Here is a 22558-nt window from a genome sequence, read left to right as displayed (position 1 = left end):
AGGATAACATCCCCATGGAAAATATTCTAGTTGTGAAAATCTGATCTGTGGAGTGACATTTTCAGCCCTCTTACATTTTTGAAGGCTGGGCTTGCAAGTTCCTGAGCAGCAATGAAGGACTGCATACAGTGACAAGCAGACAGTATTTCCAGCCTGACAGGCTTACTCTGAAAAGGCTTATGCTTTGGTGGGTGCTCAGAGCTCCTTCTGTTTTCCTGGGAAAAAAGATTTCTTTCCTGATTATTACTATGTGAAGCATTGTTACAGGACTGCTCTGTTCCACTGTAATCTCCCAAAGGCTTGAGGATTATGAACTAATATGAGGTAAAGGGTAAACAAAAACCCAATTGCTCCTGACCCACTTGTTTCCTTGTAACCTACAGTGGGCAGCTTCCTATGTTCATCTGTTTCTACATCCATTTATTTATCTCTGCATCGAAAGCCAAGGGTAATACAGGAGGTTTAATTTGAAATTTAACTTCATTAAGAACAGAATCAAGTTTAGACCTGGAGTAAAATCAGAGCAGTCCAGCGAAATACCATCCCCAGTTTTAATTTGGCCAACAACTTTCAGTACATTGCTCTGCAAATGTAACCTTCTGGTAATGATAAATATAACCAGTAGACTTAAGTTCAAATATCAATACTAACTTGGTTTGTCTGAAAGGGATTTTTTATTAGAACTGTTTTTGAATTCTATCACTACAGCAATTAGAATTTGCTGTAATATTTTATATACATATATATACAGATGGATAGATTTTTATTTATTTTAAATAGAACAATATTCTCTAATGATTTAACTTCATAACTATGGCCTGTATTGCCATTTAGTTATAGGGAGAAAAGACCACTAATGCTGCCTTTTGTCTTGTCAAATTTCAGGCATTTATTCCTTACTTCCATGCTCTAATCAATGGAGAGAAGGACACTTTTCAGATGGCAAAAACACCATCTGGACCTGCCTGTCCTTTTCCTATGTCTGGCAATCCATTTACGAAGTGTGTTCCTAATAAAGACACTGAAACATTTGGTTCTCCAGAAGTTTAAAATTTTAATTTAAAGTTGACCTAATTCCTTAGACTTCTCTGAAAATTACATTCACAAGAATGAAGTGACTTATAAAAAATTATGCACTGAAAGTTATAAATTGCATGCTGACTCATCAGAGATGGTAGGTTATGTATAATATAATTTTGTATTTGTGTTTTGAGATCTGTCAGGAAGGCTTGTTCCTTATTACCCCATTTCTATACATGGAAGTATGAATACAGGCCAAGGCAACCAAAGTCTCCTATTTTTAATTGGCATTAAGAAAGCTCTGGCATTCTACAATCATTGATTCTGAAGGAAAATTTGGAAACCACATACTTATAATACTTAAAAGTGTTTCTGTTCTGGTGATTTTGATGACATAAATGCATGAATAACTACATATCTCTTCCTAACAGTGGGTAAAACTACTTTGAAATAATTAATGATATACAAGGTTATAAATCAAGAGTTCAGTTTATATGGAAACTAGTTTGATATAATTTTTAGCATTGCATAGAACAACAGAGATTGTTGTAAGTACATGATGTTCTGACACTTCATCCCAGATAATGTTACTATTTTAGGAAGAAATTGTTTTCATGGGGAAAATCACCAAAGACTTCAAGACATATTAGAAGTATCGTGCAATGTGTGATTCATTGGTCATTAGATCAGTAGTGATTTTAGTATTTAAAAAACCCAAAGAAGCAGGAACCAGACTATGATTCTCATAACTAAACCAGTTAAGTTCATAACCTAATACATTTTTAGGCAAGAAGAAAACAATATTCAGCAACATTAAAGAGATTAAATAATTGAATAAATACATCATGGTTTAATCATCAGAAAATACATTATGTGCACATTAAGACTGCTACATATATCACACATACCTAAATAAAGTGTCCTTTATACCCAGATGGGTTAAATTTATGGCAACAAATTTGGCTTTTTTTCTCAAGCATCACAACTATCCCCAGCTGCTTCATTTTGTGTACTAAAATATGGTTTAGCTGAAACTGTGTAAAAATGATAGCTGTTAGAAAACTCATTTAAGTGTCATTTATTTCTAAATTGTTTCAAGTAAATAAATTATTCCACTTAACTTAGGCAGTAATTTCTGTTGATGAAATTAGCTCAAGTTCCATCTGCATGGAAAAAAATTCAAGACAAAAACTAAAGTGGCTCTGCTTTTGACCACCCTATTTCACTTTCTACATCAATTCTCTTAAGAGGTGTGATTCTGATGGTGTGATACAAGATCCTTCCATAGAAACAGGAAAAGGAAACTCTCAAACATATTTGGTTTCACTATTTCCAGATGTGAGAGATTTAAGAGGAGCTATTAAGAGATTCTTAACAAGTTTTATGAAGTTATGAAGGGTAGTTATATGGTCTATTTTAGACCTCTAATTAAAGTGCATCCAAGAAACACTAAAGATTAGGAATGCAAGATTCCCTCTGCAGTCGAAAGTAAGAAAAGCACTTTCCCCTGCTCCATTCTGTAAATTACTTGAACCAATTAAGGAAAAGAAAATAGTGTAACATTCACAGTACATTTCAGAGCTTCTTTCATCAGGAAGGTGAATCAAGTGAATCACTCAAAGCCCACTCCCAAATATGTAATTGACACAAAGCCCATCCTGAGTCCTTCTACTCACACTTGTGAGAGTGGCATTGACTAAGAAAATTTTTAACTAAAAGGGAGGAAAGCAGTGTTAACACTCCTGTCTAAAATAGAAGGACAGTAGCATATATGACTATCTTCTCAGCATTTCAATGGGCATATTTCCTCCCTCACAGCAATAGATTCAGAATTAATGTATCAAGCATTTATTTTTAGGATCCTGAAGCCAAAAACTTCTGAGATTGGAAAGCATCGACCAAATCAGTTGGGTGTCTACTTCAGAGTGTGATAAAGGGTGGTACTTAAACTGCTATGGATTGCCCATACTTGCTGAATCTCTCAAGAAAGTTTTAATGTATTGCTGGTTTTTGTAATAAGGTAAATAGAACTAAAGTGATTGTGTTTCCCATACACCTCTGATTCCGATTCTCATCTTCTCCCTTCTCAACACTAAATACCCTGCCTATTTTCAGCAATATTTAAGAGGTCTAGAGGATTCCAAGATACAATAAGCTTCATAAAGCAACCAGGAGAGAAATTACTCATACCCCATTTTCACGAAATTTCAGTGTCAGTTTGACTGTATTGGATTACAGAATATTCATACAGCAGCTCAACTGCAAGAGGAAACAAGGGTTCTTTGGCATATAGAATCACTTGTTCCCCCTTTCACATGTTTGCAAGAACTGAAGAGATGACTTTTTTTAATCTGATACTTTATCAAATTTTAAACATTAGAATTTCAGCACTTTGTGAAATAAGGAAACAAAAACTATTAAAAACAAAGAAAAAAGGATTATTCAAAGAAACTTTCTAGATGCGCCTTTGATATAGTACCATGATCACTGCTTACTAAAGGTGACCAGGTCACCTAAGGTCTAGAGGTTTCCATTTTCCATCACAGAGTTTAAATTCCAGTTATGGAGGAGAACTTGGACTAGTGTTGTAGTTCTCACGAGACACTGTGGAACCTATGTATTATTTATGGAAACAAAAACTCCCAGTGCTTTTACAGTTAGTCTGGTAAACAAGTAAGCAACTGAATGTCCCCACACTTCAAGGACAGTTGTCTTATCCTTGGCAAAAGGAATTTTCCAACTGATCTGAGCTGGGTCAAGAACTGTCTTGGGAGAAATTCAAGTTGGGCCACCGGTGCCCAATCTGAATGCAAGGAACCACAAAAGGTACTACGCTGAAGAAACAAATAATTGCATTTGGTTAAAGTGCTAGGAGGTTCTGGTCTTAATGATTTAGAAAGCAGGAAAACACCATGACACCTTAGAGTGTTCACAGTAGTTCTATTTTAGTTTTCAGTACATTGAAAAAAAATCAGCTGTACCTCAGAAAATGCAGTTTATACCAGTAAAAACCACTGTGCTACTGATGCTCCCCAAAGAGTGCCAGAGTCCAATATTGCAATCCTCAAGTTATGAAATAAAAATATGTCAATGTGATAAAATACATAAATTTATTATTGCCACATTTTTATTGACGCTAAGCTTGTTTGGGTTCTTTTTTAGTTTTAGTCTTTCTTTTCTATTTAAGCATTCATGCAATTTGCTTTCTACTTTTTGTCTGAAAGCTGTGGTATCAGAAGAACTTTTTGGAAAGTAGAAAGTACATTTTTATAGGAACATTTTTTCCACCTGGACATTTAAAACCACATTTATATGAAAAGTTTTTGTCTTGCTGACTGAACATTAATGTTCTGAAAGCTATCCACTGCAAGTAAAGATAGGATTCCTCTTTATAGACATGCTGTTTCATCATAGCATAGGTTGTTACAAATCTTGTGTCACGAAAAATCCTCATTTCTTTAAAGTCTGTGATTGAGAACATTTCAAGATTAGAAAAAGAGAGATTTTCCGTTTCTAACGCAAGATTAGTTTCTGTGACCTAGACTATCTAGGTCCATGCTTTGTTACTTCATGTTTATCATCAGTATTGTTTAAGACAAGTTTAACATTTTCAGCTAGTGTGGTCTTGTCATTTTATGAGAGCAATCTTTGAAACACAGAAGGAAGATGGAAACACATTTCTAATGTACAATAATCCATTCATATAAAGTAATTATACTAGAAGGATTAAGGCTGTGAAATATCCCTTTCACGTTAAGAATGGGATAGATATGGTGCAAGGGTGGCTTTTAGTTGAGTCTCATAACTGAAACTCTCATAGTAATTTGCACTTGTGAAAATTAGATACATCTCTCATTTTTGTAACTTCTCTATTTCTCTTCTGCTATAACTATCAAGTTCTCTAGCACTATATTTTAACAACAGAACTATATAGACGCTACTAGAAATCCTGAAATTACGTTGATCATCATGAGGATTCCTGAGTAACAAAATGTAAAAACTTCTGAAAATTACTTTTGAAGCTTAACACCTGCTAAAATTGCAGAATTGATCCAAAAAATTAGGATAATTAAAACTGAAGATGAATGTTTTGGTTCAGAAATATCTTTTGTTTTCTGTAATCAAGCCATGCGCTTGATTTTAAGTGCAAGTATAAATTAATTTGGGAAACACTGAGGATTTAACAACAGTAACAAACTCCCTTAATGTGGAGCATTTGATTATCAAAGAGATAATTTGATTTATTTATGGGGACTATTTTACCTTCTTGATAACACAGAGAACAGCTCTTGGCTCTCGCCTCATAATCCCACCACACAGGCCTGTGACTGTCACACAGGGCTGTACTTCAGATACTTTCCTATCAGGTACCCACATTGTTTATGTACATGCTTTGGTACTTGATTTCTTACTCAAGGACTAATCTGGAAAATAGGTTCATAGAACAAGAAAGATATTGGTGGTTCCCTTCAGCAGAACAGCAAGTCATACTGTTGGACTGAGCCTGGCTGTTCAACATTTCTAATTTTGCATCCCCAGACCCAGAGATTCCATGTCATGTGGCCCAAGATGGCTTTGCCTTATGTACCAAAAAAAATACTGGTCTGTCAGAAAGCAAAGATTCCATGTTTTTTTTCACAGTCAAGCTATCAGAACATTCACTGCAGTATTTTACTGCCACAAACTTTGCTTGCCAAGTCTAAAAACCTATCAGGAAGCACCTGCTTTTAAGAGCAAACTATTCTGTTATTATGTTTAGTTTATTATACCATTCACAAACTCTCCCTGGAAGCCATGAATTAGCCATGATAAATGAACCCTAAAATATTCAAGTGCTGTGCAAACTGCTACAATACTCTAAGCATTAAAACATAAAATCACTGCTCTGCACAGCAATATGTCAAAATTTAATAGCTAGAAAACCAGCAACTATCAAACTAAGAGACACCATTACAAAGATTTTCTCATTAACTTCACTTTACAAAAATATTTAATTAGAATAAATACTATGTACATTTTAATTAAGCATCAACAACCAATTTTATGTACTTCTAAGCCTCAAAAAAGTTAGAAGACAATCATCATGGCCAGGCTTCGCGAATGAAGATTTGGGAAGGGCTCTACCCACGTTTGTTGCAAGCACGTTGGTGGCTAAAAAGGCCAATACGAGATAGGGATGTCCGGTTGCAAAAGGCACAGCAGAAAGACTCCTTAGATGGTATAGAAGACAATACTTTCGTACTGTAAATGTAAAAAAACTTTCTTCATTCTTGCTCGTCTTAGAAAGACATCCCAGCATAAAACAGAATGTGTAAAGGTGGCAGAAAATGTCTCATAACCTTTAATTGAACAGCTGGAAGCATTGTTTTCAATGACAGTTCATATAAACTGACATATCAACCACATCAGGCTGGGGATAAAAACTTGTAATTCTCCAATTAATTCTAACCTCTTAGCTTTACTTGTAATTATTTCACTCAACTCCCAAAACTCGGCTTATTAAGATCTATACATCATGGTGTAGGTCACACAGTATTTCTATTGTTGGGCTTTTTGGCCTTTGTCTTTCTTCCTTTCTGTGAGAGGACCTTGCCTATAATGAATTCATAGAAGGGAAATGTGTTTTTAAAAGCAGAATAAAGGTAAAATGTAAACTAATTACTGTTGTTCCAGATTATTTATTTATGGGACTAATATTTCCCTGAACTTAGTTTCCTGTTTCCCTAGAAGAGGCACTCCTTATGCTAGTAAGACTTGTAAGACTGCCAGTTGAACTATTTATGCGTTCTTTGCACCTTACTTATTGATGCACAGAGTGGCTGTTTTTCTTTCCACCATTTTTTTATCATCTGGGTGATCACACGTATTTATTTAAAGCTCCTGCCTCAGGAATTTGACGTATTTCACGTGAGATTGATACAACATCAGGTTATGATTATTTATGTTTAAAAAGCATACCCACAAGAAAAACAGCAGAAATTAGCAATGTTACAGTTATTCGTTACAAAATACACAAACAGAAGGCCTGCAGCTCTCCTGAGAGTTCAAGCAATCTTTCCCAGGAGACTCACATCAGCAGAAAAATGAACACATGAACTATTCATCCTAAATGAAGTATGATTTCTTCTGTAATTAAAACAGGTTATCACCTGCATATATATGTTTCTGTATTTATAAACATACCTCAAATAAAAACTGTTGAAATATCCAGATAGATAATTCCTTTCTAAAGATACTGTTGGTGTTTAAAGGGAACACATCTCCAATATAGAATTATTTTGTATAGTTAGGACAAAAGGGGGGGGGGGAACTAAAATTCAGGTATCTCTAACTGGATGAAGGCAGCAAAGTCTTTGTGTATTTCTCCAAGAGTTACTGCTTCCACAATCTGATTTGATGATTAGCTCTGAGTTGCAATTGGAACCAAAACCCTGGGTCCCCATCTGGATCCTGCTCACAGCAGTATGAAAACAGCTCAACACCTGTCTGTTTTATTTGTATAAGAATTATGACTGATGGGTTTAAATGTCTGCAGTAATTTCCATCTGTCCATCCTGACTCTTGCTGATCACTACTTCTGCTGCAGGAATCGATCAGCAGCTTGGGGAAGCAGTAATTTGTTGCTGTAATTCACAAAAGCTGTTTGGTCGGATTCGATCCACACTGCCAGTAGGAGTGGAAAGTTCTGGGAGGGGGGCAGGAGAGATGGCAAACATGAGAAACACAACAGACTTTCAGACATACTATAAGCAAGTTTATGAAAAATAAGATCATGTGCTATCGAGTCATCCATACATAAAAAACCTAATATCAGTTAAAAAAAACCAAACAAAAAACCCCACTTTGATTCCTCATTCCCTTTATAAAAGTAGTAATTCTGAAGTGTAGTCCTTTATAAAAAACTCGAAATAAAAAAAACCACAAAACACGAAGTTGCCACAGTCAATTTTCACTGTGCTTTTTCATTATGTCAGCTACCTAACTTACTTTTACTTGCTTCCTTAGCCATATCAGCCAGCTAAAAGTTACAATATGATGAAATCAGGCTGTAATTTGTTGGGTTTAGTGGCTAAACACTCATCAAGAAGATAACAGACATGTTCACCTACGAAACCTAAGACTGCCCAATGTCATTCCACCGAGTGCTAGGTAGGACCACAAGCAATTTGTTCTCTGAGAAGACAGTGTTTTAATCCTCTCACAACTATACCCATTCAGGGCAACATTTCCCTGGTCATATTCTGCACCAAAGTGAAGCTTCTCACAGTGCTACTGCATTCAGTTCATTTCAAATCATTACCTTCTGCTCACTCAGCAATCCCATCAGTCAATCCATCACTGCTTCTTCACAGCTGCTTCCTCTTTTTTTCTTTCTTGGCCAAAGATCACTTGTACAATTTTCAACTAAGACTATCCCTTACCTCTGAAAATCAATCAGCACTTCAGCTCATGTTGTAAGTAAACTTAAAAAAAAAACAATCAATTTTGTGTTTAAGGTCACTTATAATTTATTTTTTTAGGGTTTTTTTTAAGGCATCTTATAGAGAGCAGACTGATTTTTCAAAATTCACATATCATTTATGGTTAATGTCTTCAGGAACAAAAACAAGTTAACAAATAATTACCTGCAATTGTTAATGAATTTGAAGAAAAAATCACAGGTTCAGAGGGAAAAATGGCGAGCGCTTACTTCACTTCAGGGAAAGGAAAATAATTGGGTGCAAGCCTGCACCCTACCAGAAGAAAATCTGGAAATATGCTTTAACCCTCACAACCTTTAGCATACTCGTAAGTGTGTAAAGGATGAATCCTCCATCTGTGGTCTCATACTGCACTGCAGTGAGTTCACATAACTGATATGGGGTAGCCAAACCTCTTTCCTTAAGGAACGACTCAATGTAGTACAATGGAAGAGCCATAGTCTGCCTAATTCCAGGCGAGAATTTGTTGGCAATAGATCCATGGAGCACACCTTGCTCTAACCACTCTCAGATACATACTCTCCAAGGCAGTATTAATAGTGTCACTCTCCTGATGAATTCTAAACATCCTATGTAAGTAATTAAAAAAAATAACCAAAACCAACCAAACAAAAAACCCCAAACAAAGAGTTTAGGTAAATATTCCTGTAAAAATACACAAAGGTAATAAAAACATTCAGAATGTCTAAGGCATCCTGTTTTCTGTTCCCAGTGCAGAAGCAGCTCTTCATCATGACAAAGATAACTTAGTCATACTGTACTGTAGCATAGATCTGCTTCAAACAGGGCCATTAAAGCCATAATATGTTTTAAAAATCCAAATACTAAGTTACTGTAAGACTTTTAACAGCCCCAGTGTCTAACCATGCTGTTCTCTCACCTTTTTCCTCTCATGCTGTCACCCCATTACTACAGCACTGAAGCAGACACAACTTGTAACTATATATTTTCCTCTGAAAATCAGTGATCCTAACTTTCCCTAATCTTGGCAAATGCGTAGCTCAATATCTTTCATTAATACTTATTAACTATTCTTTTCTACATTGAACTTTTAGGTATTTAAATCCCTAACATGATTCTATAACTACAGGTTTTATGAGGTGCATGCTTATTCCCACTGTTATGGAAATGGAAAAGAGAAAGTGTTAAGTACAAACTCCTGGCCTCAAGATCTTTCAACTCAATAAAGAAACAATTCAGTTTAATAAATACAATTAATGTTTTATCTTGCAAATGTAATTCATCTATTCAAAAGAAATATAGATTAAATATTGTATATTTTCATTTAGATCATTAAAAAAACCCCAACAAACCAAAAAACATCTTGTCACTGATATTATGTGATTATTCTTGATTTTTAAAGGGTTTTTTTACCTCCCAAAGAAGCTTTTTTACCTGCCACAAAGAAGGGTGTTTTTTCTGCAAAAATATTTTCCTCTAAAACAATATAGTTCCCCGTTATTTTTCATATCATTGTAAATTCAAAATGTGGGAAAAGGCAGAATTTATACAAAACCACACTCATCACAGGAGTTATCTCACGTTTTGGGGAGAAAAAAAATCAAACTATTTGTCTCAGGAAAATTTTCTCATTCTAAAAATCCAATAAATTACAAAATTACCAGCTCAGAGTTCTCTTTTATACATTTGGAACAAAATGTCAAGTCACGTTATCAAAACAAGCTGTTGAGGGAGATAGAAGGCAAAAATAACTTCAGGTCCGTGCTGTCCAAATGAATCCTTCCATATTTCTATAGATTTAAAATAAAAGAAAAGCAAAATAATCCTGGCAGCTTTCAGCCCTTAAAGTCCTAAGAACTGGTACCTGAACTCCTAGTTGTCATAAGTAATGCCTGCAGAAAAAGTGAATTGAGAGTTGGCACACTGGAGGCTGCTTTCTCTTCAAAATATCAATAGGGAAGACAACATATTTCTCCATAACACAATTGTCTTCAGCTGTCCTTGAAATGATTGACAGCCAGCATTAAGGTTTAGGGATGCTCAGAAGAAATTTAATGTCAAGTTCAATGTAGAATGTGCTAGTATTTTAAGAACAACACCTGTTCCAAAGCCTTTGAATACTATTGTCAATCCCAGAAAACAGAAGGAGCCAGAAGCACTTGGCAAAATAAACTCTAAAAGACTTTTCTTACTGTTAAAGAAGTCTCTCTCGTGTCCGCAATTTGAGAATGGCTTGTTTGTTTCTCTATTCCCCCTTCCCCCTTCTTTTTTCCTTCTTTCTAATTTATTTATTTTTAGATTGAGTGGGCATGAAACAACATTGCTTCGGGATCAGGTCGTTGCTTGCACACTTTTTTCTTCTAGTGACTTTAACACAAGGTAAGGTAAGCTTTCTTGTGACAATGCAAAACTGCTGTAAGCAACTGCCTTTGTTCACCTTTTCCAGGCAACAGTTGATGTAATACAGGCAACTTGCATTTCTTTCAAAAATATATTTCCTCGGAATAGTACTAACAGCACTTAATGCTCTGTAAACCCATACCTTTCCTGATTTATTGTAATATATTCATGCATCTCTGCTTACACTTCTACATGTGCTTGAGGCAGTGGCTTTTTTTGTATTTCTATTGTTCTGTTGCCCTGAACAATACTCTGAGCACCTTTTCTCTGCACCCAGAAAGACTGGGAATGTGTATAAAATTGCTACCTGCACACATAAAATAAAAAATAAAATAAAATAAAAGTTGAATACATAAGAGCAATGATCACAATAAGAGAAATCTATTTTCAGGGTAAACCTATTTACTCATTGAAATGTTATCAGAGAAGAAAGTAGGATATGTTTGGAAAGAGAAAAAAGGGTAAGCTTACAGAACCTCTCTAGTGTGAATCCTGATAATGATCTAAGATTTAGAAACCCTCTAAAGAGTTTTTTTCCATTCACACAGAGTACATGTTCATTCAAATATATGTCACTTCAAATATACAGATTTGTTTCGATCACTGCACTGTGTATCAGGTTTCTACCCTGAAGCAATGCAGAGGATAATATTCTTTTATTATTCAGAAAAAAAAATCCCTTATTTACTTACTCTTTTCCACTCTTAAGTTTCAAACACTTGCCTTGAATTCAAATACAGAGTTTATTTCTGTAGTAATGATGTGTGTTACTAGTCTAACTTTACATTTATAGCATTAACCTAAGACTTACAAGTGGTGTGATTAATGAATTATATATATCCTCTGAATGGAAGAAGTGCATAATTATCATTCTATCTTCTTTCTGTCTAACAAAAAAGAAGAGAACACTACCTGACAACTTGAATACATCAGTGTTTTCTATAGCAATAAGATGTTCTCTGAATAAAATATACCATAATGACCATTTTTCATGATTTTAAGGAATAGCCTAGCGATTGCATATTAAAAATGGTACCTACACACATTTTAATTTTCATGTTAAGAAACATGATCTTAAGATGCCTCCAAAACTTTCAGGTCTAACTTCAGCTCAGGTTAGAATCAGAAGTTACTGTAGCTGTTGGAAGAAAAGATCACCAAATAACCCAACCTTAAATTATGAGGTTCTACACCCCCAACATTTGTGCCAAAAGAAAAGGAAAAGATTTTCCAATTAGCTGCTTAATCTAGCCTCGGTTATTTCCAGCAAAGAGCAACAACACAACACAGATTCCAAACATCCAACCCCTGGTTTATATTCAAAATCACATTTGTCTTTTTTTAGTAACAGAGCTACAGTGAGCTGCAACACAGGCCACATCTTACAAAGACAAGTACAGAGAGGCAAGGTCTGCTCTTTTGGGCTCTGAGCTGACAACAGGTAATATTTTTTCCGATGTTGGCTGTATACTTTTGCAGTGAAAAATACGTAATTAATTCAGGAAACCCCATTATTTACTTATCCAAGGATATAAGTAAAAAGCCCAAAACAATTCTTCATTAACATAAGACCAACAGCATATGTATCTTTGGAAATTTCCCTCTGTCTGACTCACTTCATCTTTATGACAAAGAACTAGACCAGCTTCACTGCACCTGCACTCCCTCAGAGGGAGAGTTTGGCAGACAATGAGCTTTTCTTGTCACTACTTGGAAGTCTATTTGACACTGATCAGTGAATATCATAGTTTGAGTCACCTTTCTTTGGACACAGGATTTTACAGAATCACAGAATCAATTAGGTTGGAAAAGACCTCTGAGATCATCAAATCCAACCTTTGACTGAACACCACCACGTCAACGAGACCATGGCACTAAGTCCCACATCCAGTCTTTCCTTAAACACCTCTAGGGTCAGTGACTCTATCAGCTCCCGGGGGAGCCCATTCCAATATCTAATCACCCTTCTGTGAAGAATTTCTTCCTAACGTACAACTTAAACCTCCCCTGGCACAGTTTGAGACTGTCCTCTCGTCCGGTCACTTATTGCCTGGGAGAAGAGACTGACCCCCACCTGGCTACAACCTCCTTCCAGGCAGTTGTAGAGTGATAAGGTCACTCCTGAGCCTGCTCTTCTCCAGGCTAAATAACTCCAGCTCCCTCAGCTGCTCGTCATAGGACATGCAGACCCTCCACCAGGTTTGCTGCCCTTGTCTGGACCCACTCCAGCACCTCAATGTCCTTCCTGAATTAAGGGGTCCAGAACTGGACGCAGGATTTGAGGTGTGGCGTCACCAGTGCCGAGTACAGGGGGAGAATCACTTCCCTGGTCCTGCTGGACACACTGTTCCTGATACAACCCAGGATGCCATTGGCCTTCTTGGACACCTGGGCACACTGCTGGCTCATGTTCAGCTGGCTATCAACCAACACCAGCAGGTCCTTTTCCGCTGTGCCACTTTCCAGCCACTTTGCCCCCAGCCTGTAGCTGCAGCACATTTTGTCTTTGTGAGGTGGACCATTCTGATCCTGGAGTCTGAGCAATGACCTTCTTCCCCTGAAGTTCAGTTGTTGTTTCCCTACATCTGACATTGCTGCAATTCCTTGAGCCCTTTTGGGAGAGAACCACCAAGCAGCCAAGAAGCACTTTCCTGCTTTTGAAGTTTCTATGATATGATTATGCAGCACATTCATCAGTGTAGGGAGGCTAGGATTCACCCTGAGTGAGACACAGAATCTGACAATGAAGTTGCAGAGAGTGTTAGTGCATTGGTTCAACCTAGCAGACATCACTAGTTTGTTTATGAGACAGAAAGGCAAGTGATGGGGGTAGCTGGTGAAGAGCTGGGGGAGGAATCTGACCCTGCAATCTGGAAACATCATTGCATACAAAGGCTTTCAGCTCTGTACCAACCGATGCAAAAGAAACAACCTGGTTCTACCCACAGTACCAGCAGAAGTATGCTGGCATCACATTTGATATGCTTAAATCTGTATGTTCTGATCAGGTACCCTTCAATCGCACCTGAGGGTAACCAAAGCAATCAGAAAACTGATTCCATCTGATCAATAAGGAAAAAAAAAGTTATGAAAATTGCTGCTTAGGTGCAAAGCTCTTTTGTTAGTACTTGAGTAATGTTTTAATTGGAAAACATATCTGAATGTAGAAGTTGTTCAGCAAATACGGAATTATCTAATTGTCACCACTGACGGTGAGCAAGAAGGAATTAACTCAGCTTGATCTTCAGATAAGACTGATCACACAAGATTGATAATAAGAATGTGAAGTACACACTTAATTTGAAAACTGATAAGATTTGACAGACAAGAGATAATTATAGAACTTCAGCTGTCATTTTATAGTATAACTATACCCAAAATTGTTGTCCTTTTTCAGATTATAAATTAATGAGGATACTTGCTGAATCTCTGTTAGCTTTTCTCCATGAGAAAGTCTCACAGACTTTCAGCAACAACAACCCCGCTATGTATTTAATCTATTTAAGTAAATAAATAGTGCATAGAGAGTATTTTTTATTTACATATATATAAATGAAAACAATAGAACATAATTTCCTACCTCGCAACTGTTTTTTAATGCTTTGACTAATCTAAATAGGGTTAAGAAGCAAAAATATGCAAATTTCCAATTCAAAAGCTTGAAGTGAAATAACTCACTTCAGACATTCAGTTTCTTAATATTTGGTGGTGGGGTTAATTATAGGCTTATACTTGAAATATTTTCACACTGGAAAATGATATTTTATCTTGAAAATCTAAAAAGAAAAACAAACCCCCAAACCAGCCAAAAAAACCCTAAGCCAAAACATATTCATTTCAAAAATTTTGTATTTTTTTTCCCAATTGGCAATAAACTCATTGCTAACAGAGGGGGCAAAAAGTCTTTAGATGACCTGGTGCTTAGTTATTGGGGGGGGGAGGGGGAAAGGGGAAAGGAGCCCTTTGAGAAAGCATTGACTTAAATTACAATGTCAGGAACACAAAAGATATTTTCAAGTTGTGAGAAGGTGGAGGTGTAATAGCACATAGGTAGATCCAAGAGTTCTGCCTTAGAAATCCAGATAAGCAAACCTTTAATGCTGCTCTTCCACGTATGCAACTCAGGTAATAGGAAGTTTGCAGGAAGCCTCTGCAATCCCCTATGCAGCTAAGAGGCACCCCAAAATTAATCTAATTCTTTTGCTTAGCACATATACCCTGGTTTCATATGTAAAGAATATTTATGTATAACATACAGACAACAAAATATGTACTGTGAGCATTCTGAGCACCTGAAGAACCTGTCAAGCAGTTGTTATATAATTGTTTGAGATATTCAATTTTTCATAACTGCTAATTAGACATAAATCATTGCAAAAATAAAATTTAAAAAATTATTTGAATTAATTTTTGAAAATTCCGTGCAAAGCAAAGCATATTTTCTAATATTATCTGGAATCCCTTCTTGCACTCTTGCCCAGAATTAGAATTATCCCTCTTCTGGATTAAAGATGCATTGGTGGATTAGTCTATCACTGATGACAACATAATATATCCTTCCCACAGGCTTAAACTGGAAAGAGGTCTGTTAACTACAGAGTATATTAGAACAACTGCCAAAAAAACCCCAATACCAAAAAACCTTTGGCAGTATTTTAACATTTAAATATCATCATGTGTGAGGTCAAAGTAGTTTGTGAAACATAACCTCAGGTTCAGTGCCACGTGTCAGTCCTATTCCTTTCACAGACTGTATCATCTGTAAAACTAGTGAGACATGGGACTGATTCCTGCAAGGATTAGCCATTGATATTACTTTTAACTTGAGCCACCTGAGCAAGCTCAGGAATACCAACCACACAGGCACTTTAAGTGAAAAATAAATTAGTTTTAATTTTTCTACTTGATGCTTGGATATATATACACATTTTGCAAAATTGTACTTTTTAATTTGGTTTCTTTTAGTCAGTTAAAGAAGTATTAATTTTTATATTTAAATTTAGGATTTTCAAAGCAACAAAGGAGATAAGCTATTTCTGAAGGTTTTAAATTTAGTTATGATGTGGAGTGATCCACAGAACTTTGTTTCAGATCGCATCAAGTTGATTCATTGCTTTAACCTAACACTCTAAAGGAGATATTATGGTATTCTGTAAATTAAGAGACATGCTACCAGATTTCCATAGAATACCACCATCCTCCAAAGTTTTACTAGATGTAAGACTATCTAGTTCATAAAACATCTTCCCATGTGAACTACTGGGAATATTTCATATGTCAATAATCATACCATAACAACTTCTAGAATACACTTGCTTAATATTTGAGGCAAATTCTGGAACACTAACTAAACCCAAAAATCTCAGTGCCTGTAATAAAAAAATAATGTGCTGTATTTTCTGGTGAAATTAAATATCTAATTACATTATTTTCCAATTACATTCCAGGAAAAAGTAGATGAGTTGTTAGCATTAAATTTCAATGTAAGACACTGAGGTCTGTTTCTTGTTTAAGAAAAGATCATTCCATTTGACTTCATGAAGCTCAGTAGAATCATTGCCTTAAAAGTGTAGCTCCATTTGGGTATAGAATTCAGCTAAGTAATAAACTTTCTACCACACTTATCTGTTGGTGTCACTGAGAAGATGTGGATTAAACATTTTTCTAGTGTTTTATTTAATAAAAGAGACCTGCATGGCATCACTGACGTTGCTTGCTAAATTGCATCTTTGAAGAACAGTATAGAATTCATGAAGCATTTTTGTGCACAGCTCGCAGGCTGCGTGCTCCATCCTTTGAAAGGAAGCCATTGTAAAGGGGGAGGGTCCTGAGCACAAAGAAGGGAAGAACTGCTTTTCTGGCAAATAACAGTATCAGCAGCAAAACTCTTATTAGTACTGCTTCAATATACAGTAAATAATACTCATACACTTCACAGTAATAAAAAGGTGGAGGATGGGGGAAAAGGACTTTGAGTTCTGCAGTTGAAGGAATTTAAAGGTACATCTAAGCAGTCTTAAGAGAGATTGTTTTATAGAGAAGTATCAGTTACATACAGCCCTGGATCATAATTATTTGTGTATGCTCAGATTAGCAGAACAGTTATAATAAAGCTCTGTGCTTCTCTGCAGTTGATCTCAGTGACTGTATTATTTTCTTGACATTTTACAACTTATTGATTCAATAATCACAGTTCAGTTGTCTTAATCACACAGTAATCAAACCATCGAGGAAATGCCAATAGATATGCAATCAAGATTTCAAACCAATTAGATGGCAATGTTTTCAGTCAAGAAACCGCCAGTAGCAACTCAAATATGAGTTGTTTTTCCTCCACTTTGTATGCCTGGGTTTTTAGAAAGGGAATTAAAGGGAAGGGAGTTCATTTTGGTCCAAATCCACTATTCCCCCTTCCTTTTTAGTTGCTTTAATATGAGTGAGCCCCATCAAAGAAGAAACAAAACTCAAGACTCCTACAGGCGACTCCTAACCCACGGTCGGAGGGGGAGCACGCCAGCCTCCCACAGGAAGGCAGTGCCTTGCCGGGAAAGCTCCCGGCGGAGCCGGGGCGCCCGCGGGAGGAGCCTTGTGCAGGAGCTGGGAGCGGAGCCCAGCGCCGGACTCGCCCGAGGCCGGGACCTGTCCATGGTTCTGCAGCCGGGCGGCCGCCGCTGTCGGCGGCACCGCCGAAGAGCCCTTCCCTGCTCCTGGCTGCCTCCCCCCACTAACGCCCTGCAACAGCTGCTGCCACGGATGAGCCCGATTTACGGGAACTCAGCTTTTAGGGAGGAGATTTAACATGGGGGCTAGGGGTAATAAAGACAAAAAAGAAAATCCCAAAACCTCCCGCCAAAGCCCTGCCCAGGCTCTGAGCGAACCTTTCCCTCGCGGTCTCTCGGCTGCTCGGGGCGCTGGGGAAGCCCCAGCCCAGTGTACAACTTTCCTGCAGGGATCCTGGCTCCGGCCCCCTTGAAGCCTCCGGAGAGGGGGTCGGGGGCAGAGGGTACCGGGCACCCTCCTCACCTGCAAAGCTGTGGAGAAACCAGGCAGGAGAGTGGGAGAGGCTGAGACCTCCCTCGCCTCCCCCTCCTCATTGCCGGCTTCTGGTATCAAGGAAACCCCAGGGCGGCGGAGGGGAGGGAAGAGGAGCCTCCCACCACACGCGCAGCGCCCTCCGTGTATCCCCTTCTCCGGGCGTCCGGAGCCCCAGCCCGGACTCACGTGTGCCGTCAAACCGGGTGGCGATGGTGTCGAGGAAGGTGTTCTGGGGTGCCAGTAATCCCTTCATAACCGGCATTTTTCCAGCGCGGTGCGAGGTTCCCCATCAAAGTTTGTCTACGAGGGTGGTTCGAGAAGAAAGTGCATAGGGTGCCCGGGGGAAGGCAGGGAGGGAGGAGGCGGAGGGATAGAGGGGAGGAGGATGGGGATGCCGCCGCGCCGCCTCCGGCGCCGGGAGCCCCCCTCTCGTCAGCCCTGACACCGCACAGAGCTCCCGCCCCCGCTGCGAGTGCCGGGCGGGGCGGCGCGGGGCGCGCACAAGTGCGGGACGGAGCACAGGTGGGGGGCCGAGCACAGGTGAGGGGCTGCGCCCCCTCCCCGCACCCCTCCAAAGGCAAGGGGGACAGGGGCGCCGGTGGAAAGCGGCCGTGAGGGAGGACGGGCTGGAGAAGGGCAGGGAGCTGGGGAAGAGGCACTTTTATCCACCCGTGGCCGGAGCCGGGTGGGGCGGGGCAGCACAGCACAGGGACCGGCGGCCACCCGGGCGCTGCGAGGCTTCTTCCGCCCCCGCCAGGTTTCGGCTCTAGCACATGAGAAGTTTTCCCAGGCCTATTAGCTCACATGAACCCTGTTCTATGAGTAACAATATCGCAGCGCAAAGCACGGGCTCTTAAGCTACTGGAAGGAGAAACGCCCTTGAAGGATAGTAAATGCCTCTGTAGCTGCTCAGTGGAGAGCAAGACTAGAACATGGATAATGCTCCATCAGGTGTGTGGTCTCAGGCATTATTTGCATTTATTTATTTAACGGATAGGCACTTGCTGTCAGTGTGAATATCTCCTAGAATATTCTTTCAAAATTTTTCCCTGAAAAATTCCTGAAATATATATATTTTTCTTTTCTACCAGCCAAAAAGAGAATTGGGATTTATATCCTAGATCAGAAGGTGTAATGTGTAAATTAAAATAAATAAATATATAACAATGGTATTGAAGAAGCAGGCACTCCCCATTGGGATGAGTAGCCTGCTCAGGCTGGTACCGTAAATGCTGCCAGATAACTCTCCATAGTACAGTCATTTCACTCAGTGTAGCAGCAAGGGTAAAACTTCTCCATCTTCTTTCAGGACTAAAATACACTAGAAAAAAGAAGTGGGAGTATACTCCCTAATCTAGAAAATCTCTGTGCAGAGGAAGCCTGTTGGGCTCTTGCTATTTCACAGTATTGCTTTTCTGTATTTTTTGTGATTCCCATTTATTTAGGGTTCTCTCTTTCTCCAGACAGTTAGAGGACTTTGATTCCCACTTTTTAGCTTAAGCAGCCAGAGAGAGGTTCCAGGAGAGACAAAAAGGGTCTTTCTTTACAGCACATAATTGAAAGTAAAAAACACCAAGAACCTCAGAAAATGCTGATGCATAGGGTTTATGGCATAATCTAAAGTCTACCCATGGTAACCCCTCCTTGACTCTGAAGAACACAGCAATATTTTGCTGAGATCATGAATCTGTCCAATTGTCCTTGTACTAGAAGCCTGTACAAATCAGTTGACGTAGAGCTGCCAGCTCAGTTTTCAGAAGCAGCACGTGAAAAGAGAGACTGCCTTACACTACTTTGGAAGTCTCCAAGATCTCAGTACCATCAGTTTCTTAGCTAGCTGATAAACTTCAAATTCCTGTCAGCCTTGTCCTTAAACTGTACGAACACCAGTATTGCCCTTAAAATGTACAATTTTTAATACTGAATGCCAGCAATTTTTAATTTTCTTTACTTATTATTCTCACATCTTCTAGTTCAATATAAGCAGAGTCACAAAATTAATTTCTCTTGATAGGTTTCCATTTAATTTCACTGGCTATTTGGGTTTGATGGTACAGCATGTACCTACCTATGAAATAAAGAAAACTCTGTTCCACTAGAGCATGATCAGATTTTCAATTCTGACAAAATGTTCAGCAACAGAGGTTGTTAAGGTAAATCTGAATCTTTGAAATCTGACAAGGGACTAACCTATGTTGTAGCCGTGTGTTGTGGTTGTGTTTCAGTTTGTATTCTTTTCCATGGCCTGCCTAAACATCATTTTAGTAGGTATATGGTGAAGGAGAAAGGAATATATTCTTAATTTTACTACAGGCAGTCAGGAGACAGTAACTCATACATGCAAATTAAATTTTTAAATGTATTTCTTAATTTTGATCATCACAAAAGGGGAAAAAGAGACTATTTTCCAGGGGAGTCAAATTGTTATCTGATAAGTCTGCAAGCCCATAAGTGACTAAAACTGAACCTCCTCACACACAGAGACCACCAAGTCTGAGCTGTAATCATACAGTTTGAAGGTTCTATTATTTAACAGCTTCAGTAAGTTTAGAGCTTTATTAAGAGCTCATGGAAATTTCTTAACAACCATGAGACAGAAAATCCTTGAATAAAGCCTTAAGACTTAGATTGGGCAAAAAATGCCAAAAATTTATGCAAGCACGCACCTCAGAAAGGATGGATATGTGCCAGAGGAGTTACATGGCATATTTCATGATAATGGTGAACACAATTTGCAGTTATTGAAATATATTCACCACTAGTCAGGAGGATGTGATAGCAATGGCAGTGAAAACTCTACCAACAATGAAATTCTAGTGATGGACGAGAGGGAGGGACAATTCCAAATTCTTTACAAGGAGAACATGCCAAACGCCCCTTCACCTGTGAGAACTTCAGAAAAGAGGAAGTTTGCTGTGCTTTACTCACAACTTTGGCATACTCTTATAAATTGGCTAGGGAAATAACTATGTACTATGAACAATTGGTAACAATTAAGCTTCTAAAAATAAAGTTTGTGTTCTACATATCACAAAACAACCATCCAAACTTCTCTGAAGTAGAACTAATGAAACATATTACAAAAATGATGCATTTAAATAGCCTAAACTACAGAAGAAGAGAAACTGAAGAACAGTATCCTATTTAACACTTGTACTTAGCATATTCTACAACCTTTTACTCATTAGAGCAATCCTCCTTAATAGAGACTGGTACCTAACTTCAGAGAGTTAGCTGCAAAACACAAAAAGTTAAAGTTGCTCAAAGCACAAAAATATAGCAGGCTGAAATTTTAGTGAGTTAAGTAGCTCAGAAAAGCAGAGAAAAGAGCTAAGAGTACATAAAAGAAAGGTGAAGGAACAGCTGAAGTTTGCAGTCAATTCCCAGAAAATTATTTTTTAAGCTTTAAACAAAAAGCAAACCAGGGACTCTGAATAGTCACAGACTGATTTTCATTTTCTTCTTTTTTATTTTTTTATGCTTAAGAAAAAGTAAAATACAAAATTACAAACCAAGGTGATTTTTACCTTGTTTCAGGAAATCAGCTTTCTATTTTGATATATTAATTTTGAATGTCTGGGATATTTAGACATGGTCTCTAATATATTACATATGTTTGCTGGCAAGGACAGATAAGTAAGAGTTGAAAACTAACTTTGATTTTTGTGTATAAATCAATATCCAAGTAAAGTAAATAGCCCACTCCCTGTATTCCTGTCTTCCTTTGTTCACTGTGAAGCATTTTGCTGAATTCAAAACATAAGTATATATAAAAATATATATATTAAAGTTAAGAAAGTCAGTACCAGAGCTGAAAAACCAAGTACTAATAGCATTGCTGCTACTCTTCAGGTTGCCATTAGCATCCAGAGACTACAGTTTAGACCAGAAGTACTATCTAAAAAAATAAGATTTGTTGCTTCAAGTAACTCAACAATATATAAATATATCATATATATATATATGAAATATAATCTCAGCCATACATTTCCCCCTACTTATCCACAGCCACTTGGGCACTCAACATAGCCCATTACATTGTGAGGCACTGTATAATCTTTTTAAATATTGCTTGTTACCCAGAAATGAGGGTATGTGCAGAGTTTTGCACAGAATGTATGTAAGGAGCAGCACGTTGTAGCATTTTTGGTCATAATCGTACACCTTCTTTTCTTCATTTATTGTTTAAATAAAAGCACATATTCCAGATTTTGTTATTAATATTCCACAGTACAATGAATTACCTCATAAAATAAGGAGTTAGGAGTTGCTTATTGCTTCCCTGGCATAACCACTTGACCTCAACTTACCTGCTACAATTATGCAAATAAAAACAGCTAGTGAAAATCAAATTAACAAGGACTACCTGCAGCTTACTTTTGTGCTTGAAATTGCCACCCACTTATTTGTTTGTTAACCTTGGCATCCAGTGGAAAAAAGGGAATTATGAAGCAGCCTGAAAATTCCAGGAAAGGGCAAAGAACGGCAACCTGCTGTTCATCTGCCATGAACAGGCTAATTTAGCCTGAAGTAGTGCGTGTTAAGAGTATTATCCTAATAAATGATCACTGTGCTTCAAGAAGTGCCTTTTGTTTTGCATAAGCCAACAACAGAACTTTTCAAGAATAGAGCTGCATAATTGAAGTTCTGCCAAGCAAGGG

The 22558-nt window shown here is 37.9% G+C and overlaps 1 protein-coding gene across 2 annotated transcripts in view; it reads right to left on the bottom strand.

Moving 5' to 3' along the window:
* KCNH8 (potassium voltage-gated channel subfamily H member 8) overlaps positions 1 to 18208 on the bottom strand; it is a 178406-nt gene extending 160198 nt beyond the window's left edge. For both annotated transcript variants that reach the window (XM_027639453.1, XM_027639454.1), the window contains exon 1: positions 18084 to 18208. In XM_027639453.1, coding sequence (XP_027495254.1) covers positions 18084 to 18159 — 76 coding nt within the window. In that variant the 5' untranslated portion in view covers positions 18160 to 18208. The remainder of the gene's footprint in view (positions 1 to 18083) is intronic.
* Between the last annotated feature and the right edge of the window lie 4350 nt (positions 18209 to 22558).

Source organism: Corapipo altera, unplaced genomic scaffold, assembly GCF_003945725.1.
Source record: "Corapipo altera isolate COAL_440 unplaced genomic scaffold, ASM394572v1 44, whole genome shotgun sequence".
Classification (NCBI taxonomy): domain Eukaryota; kingdom Metazoa; phylum Chordata; class Aves; order Passeriformes; family Pipridae; genus Corapipo; species Corapipo altera.
The sequence above is the reverse complement of the archived record's forward strand: the minus strand, read 5'-3'. Positions and strand labels throughout refer to the sequence as shown.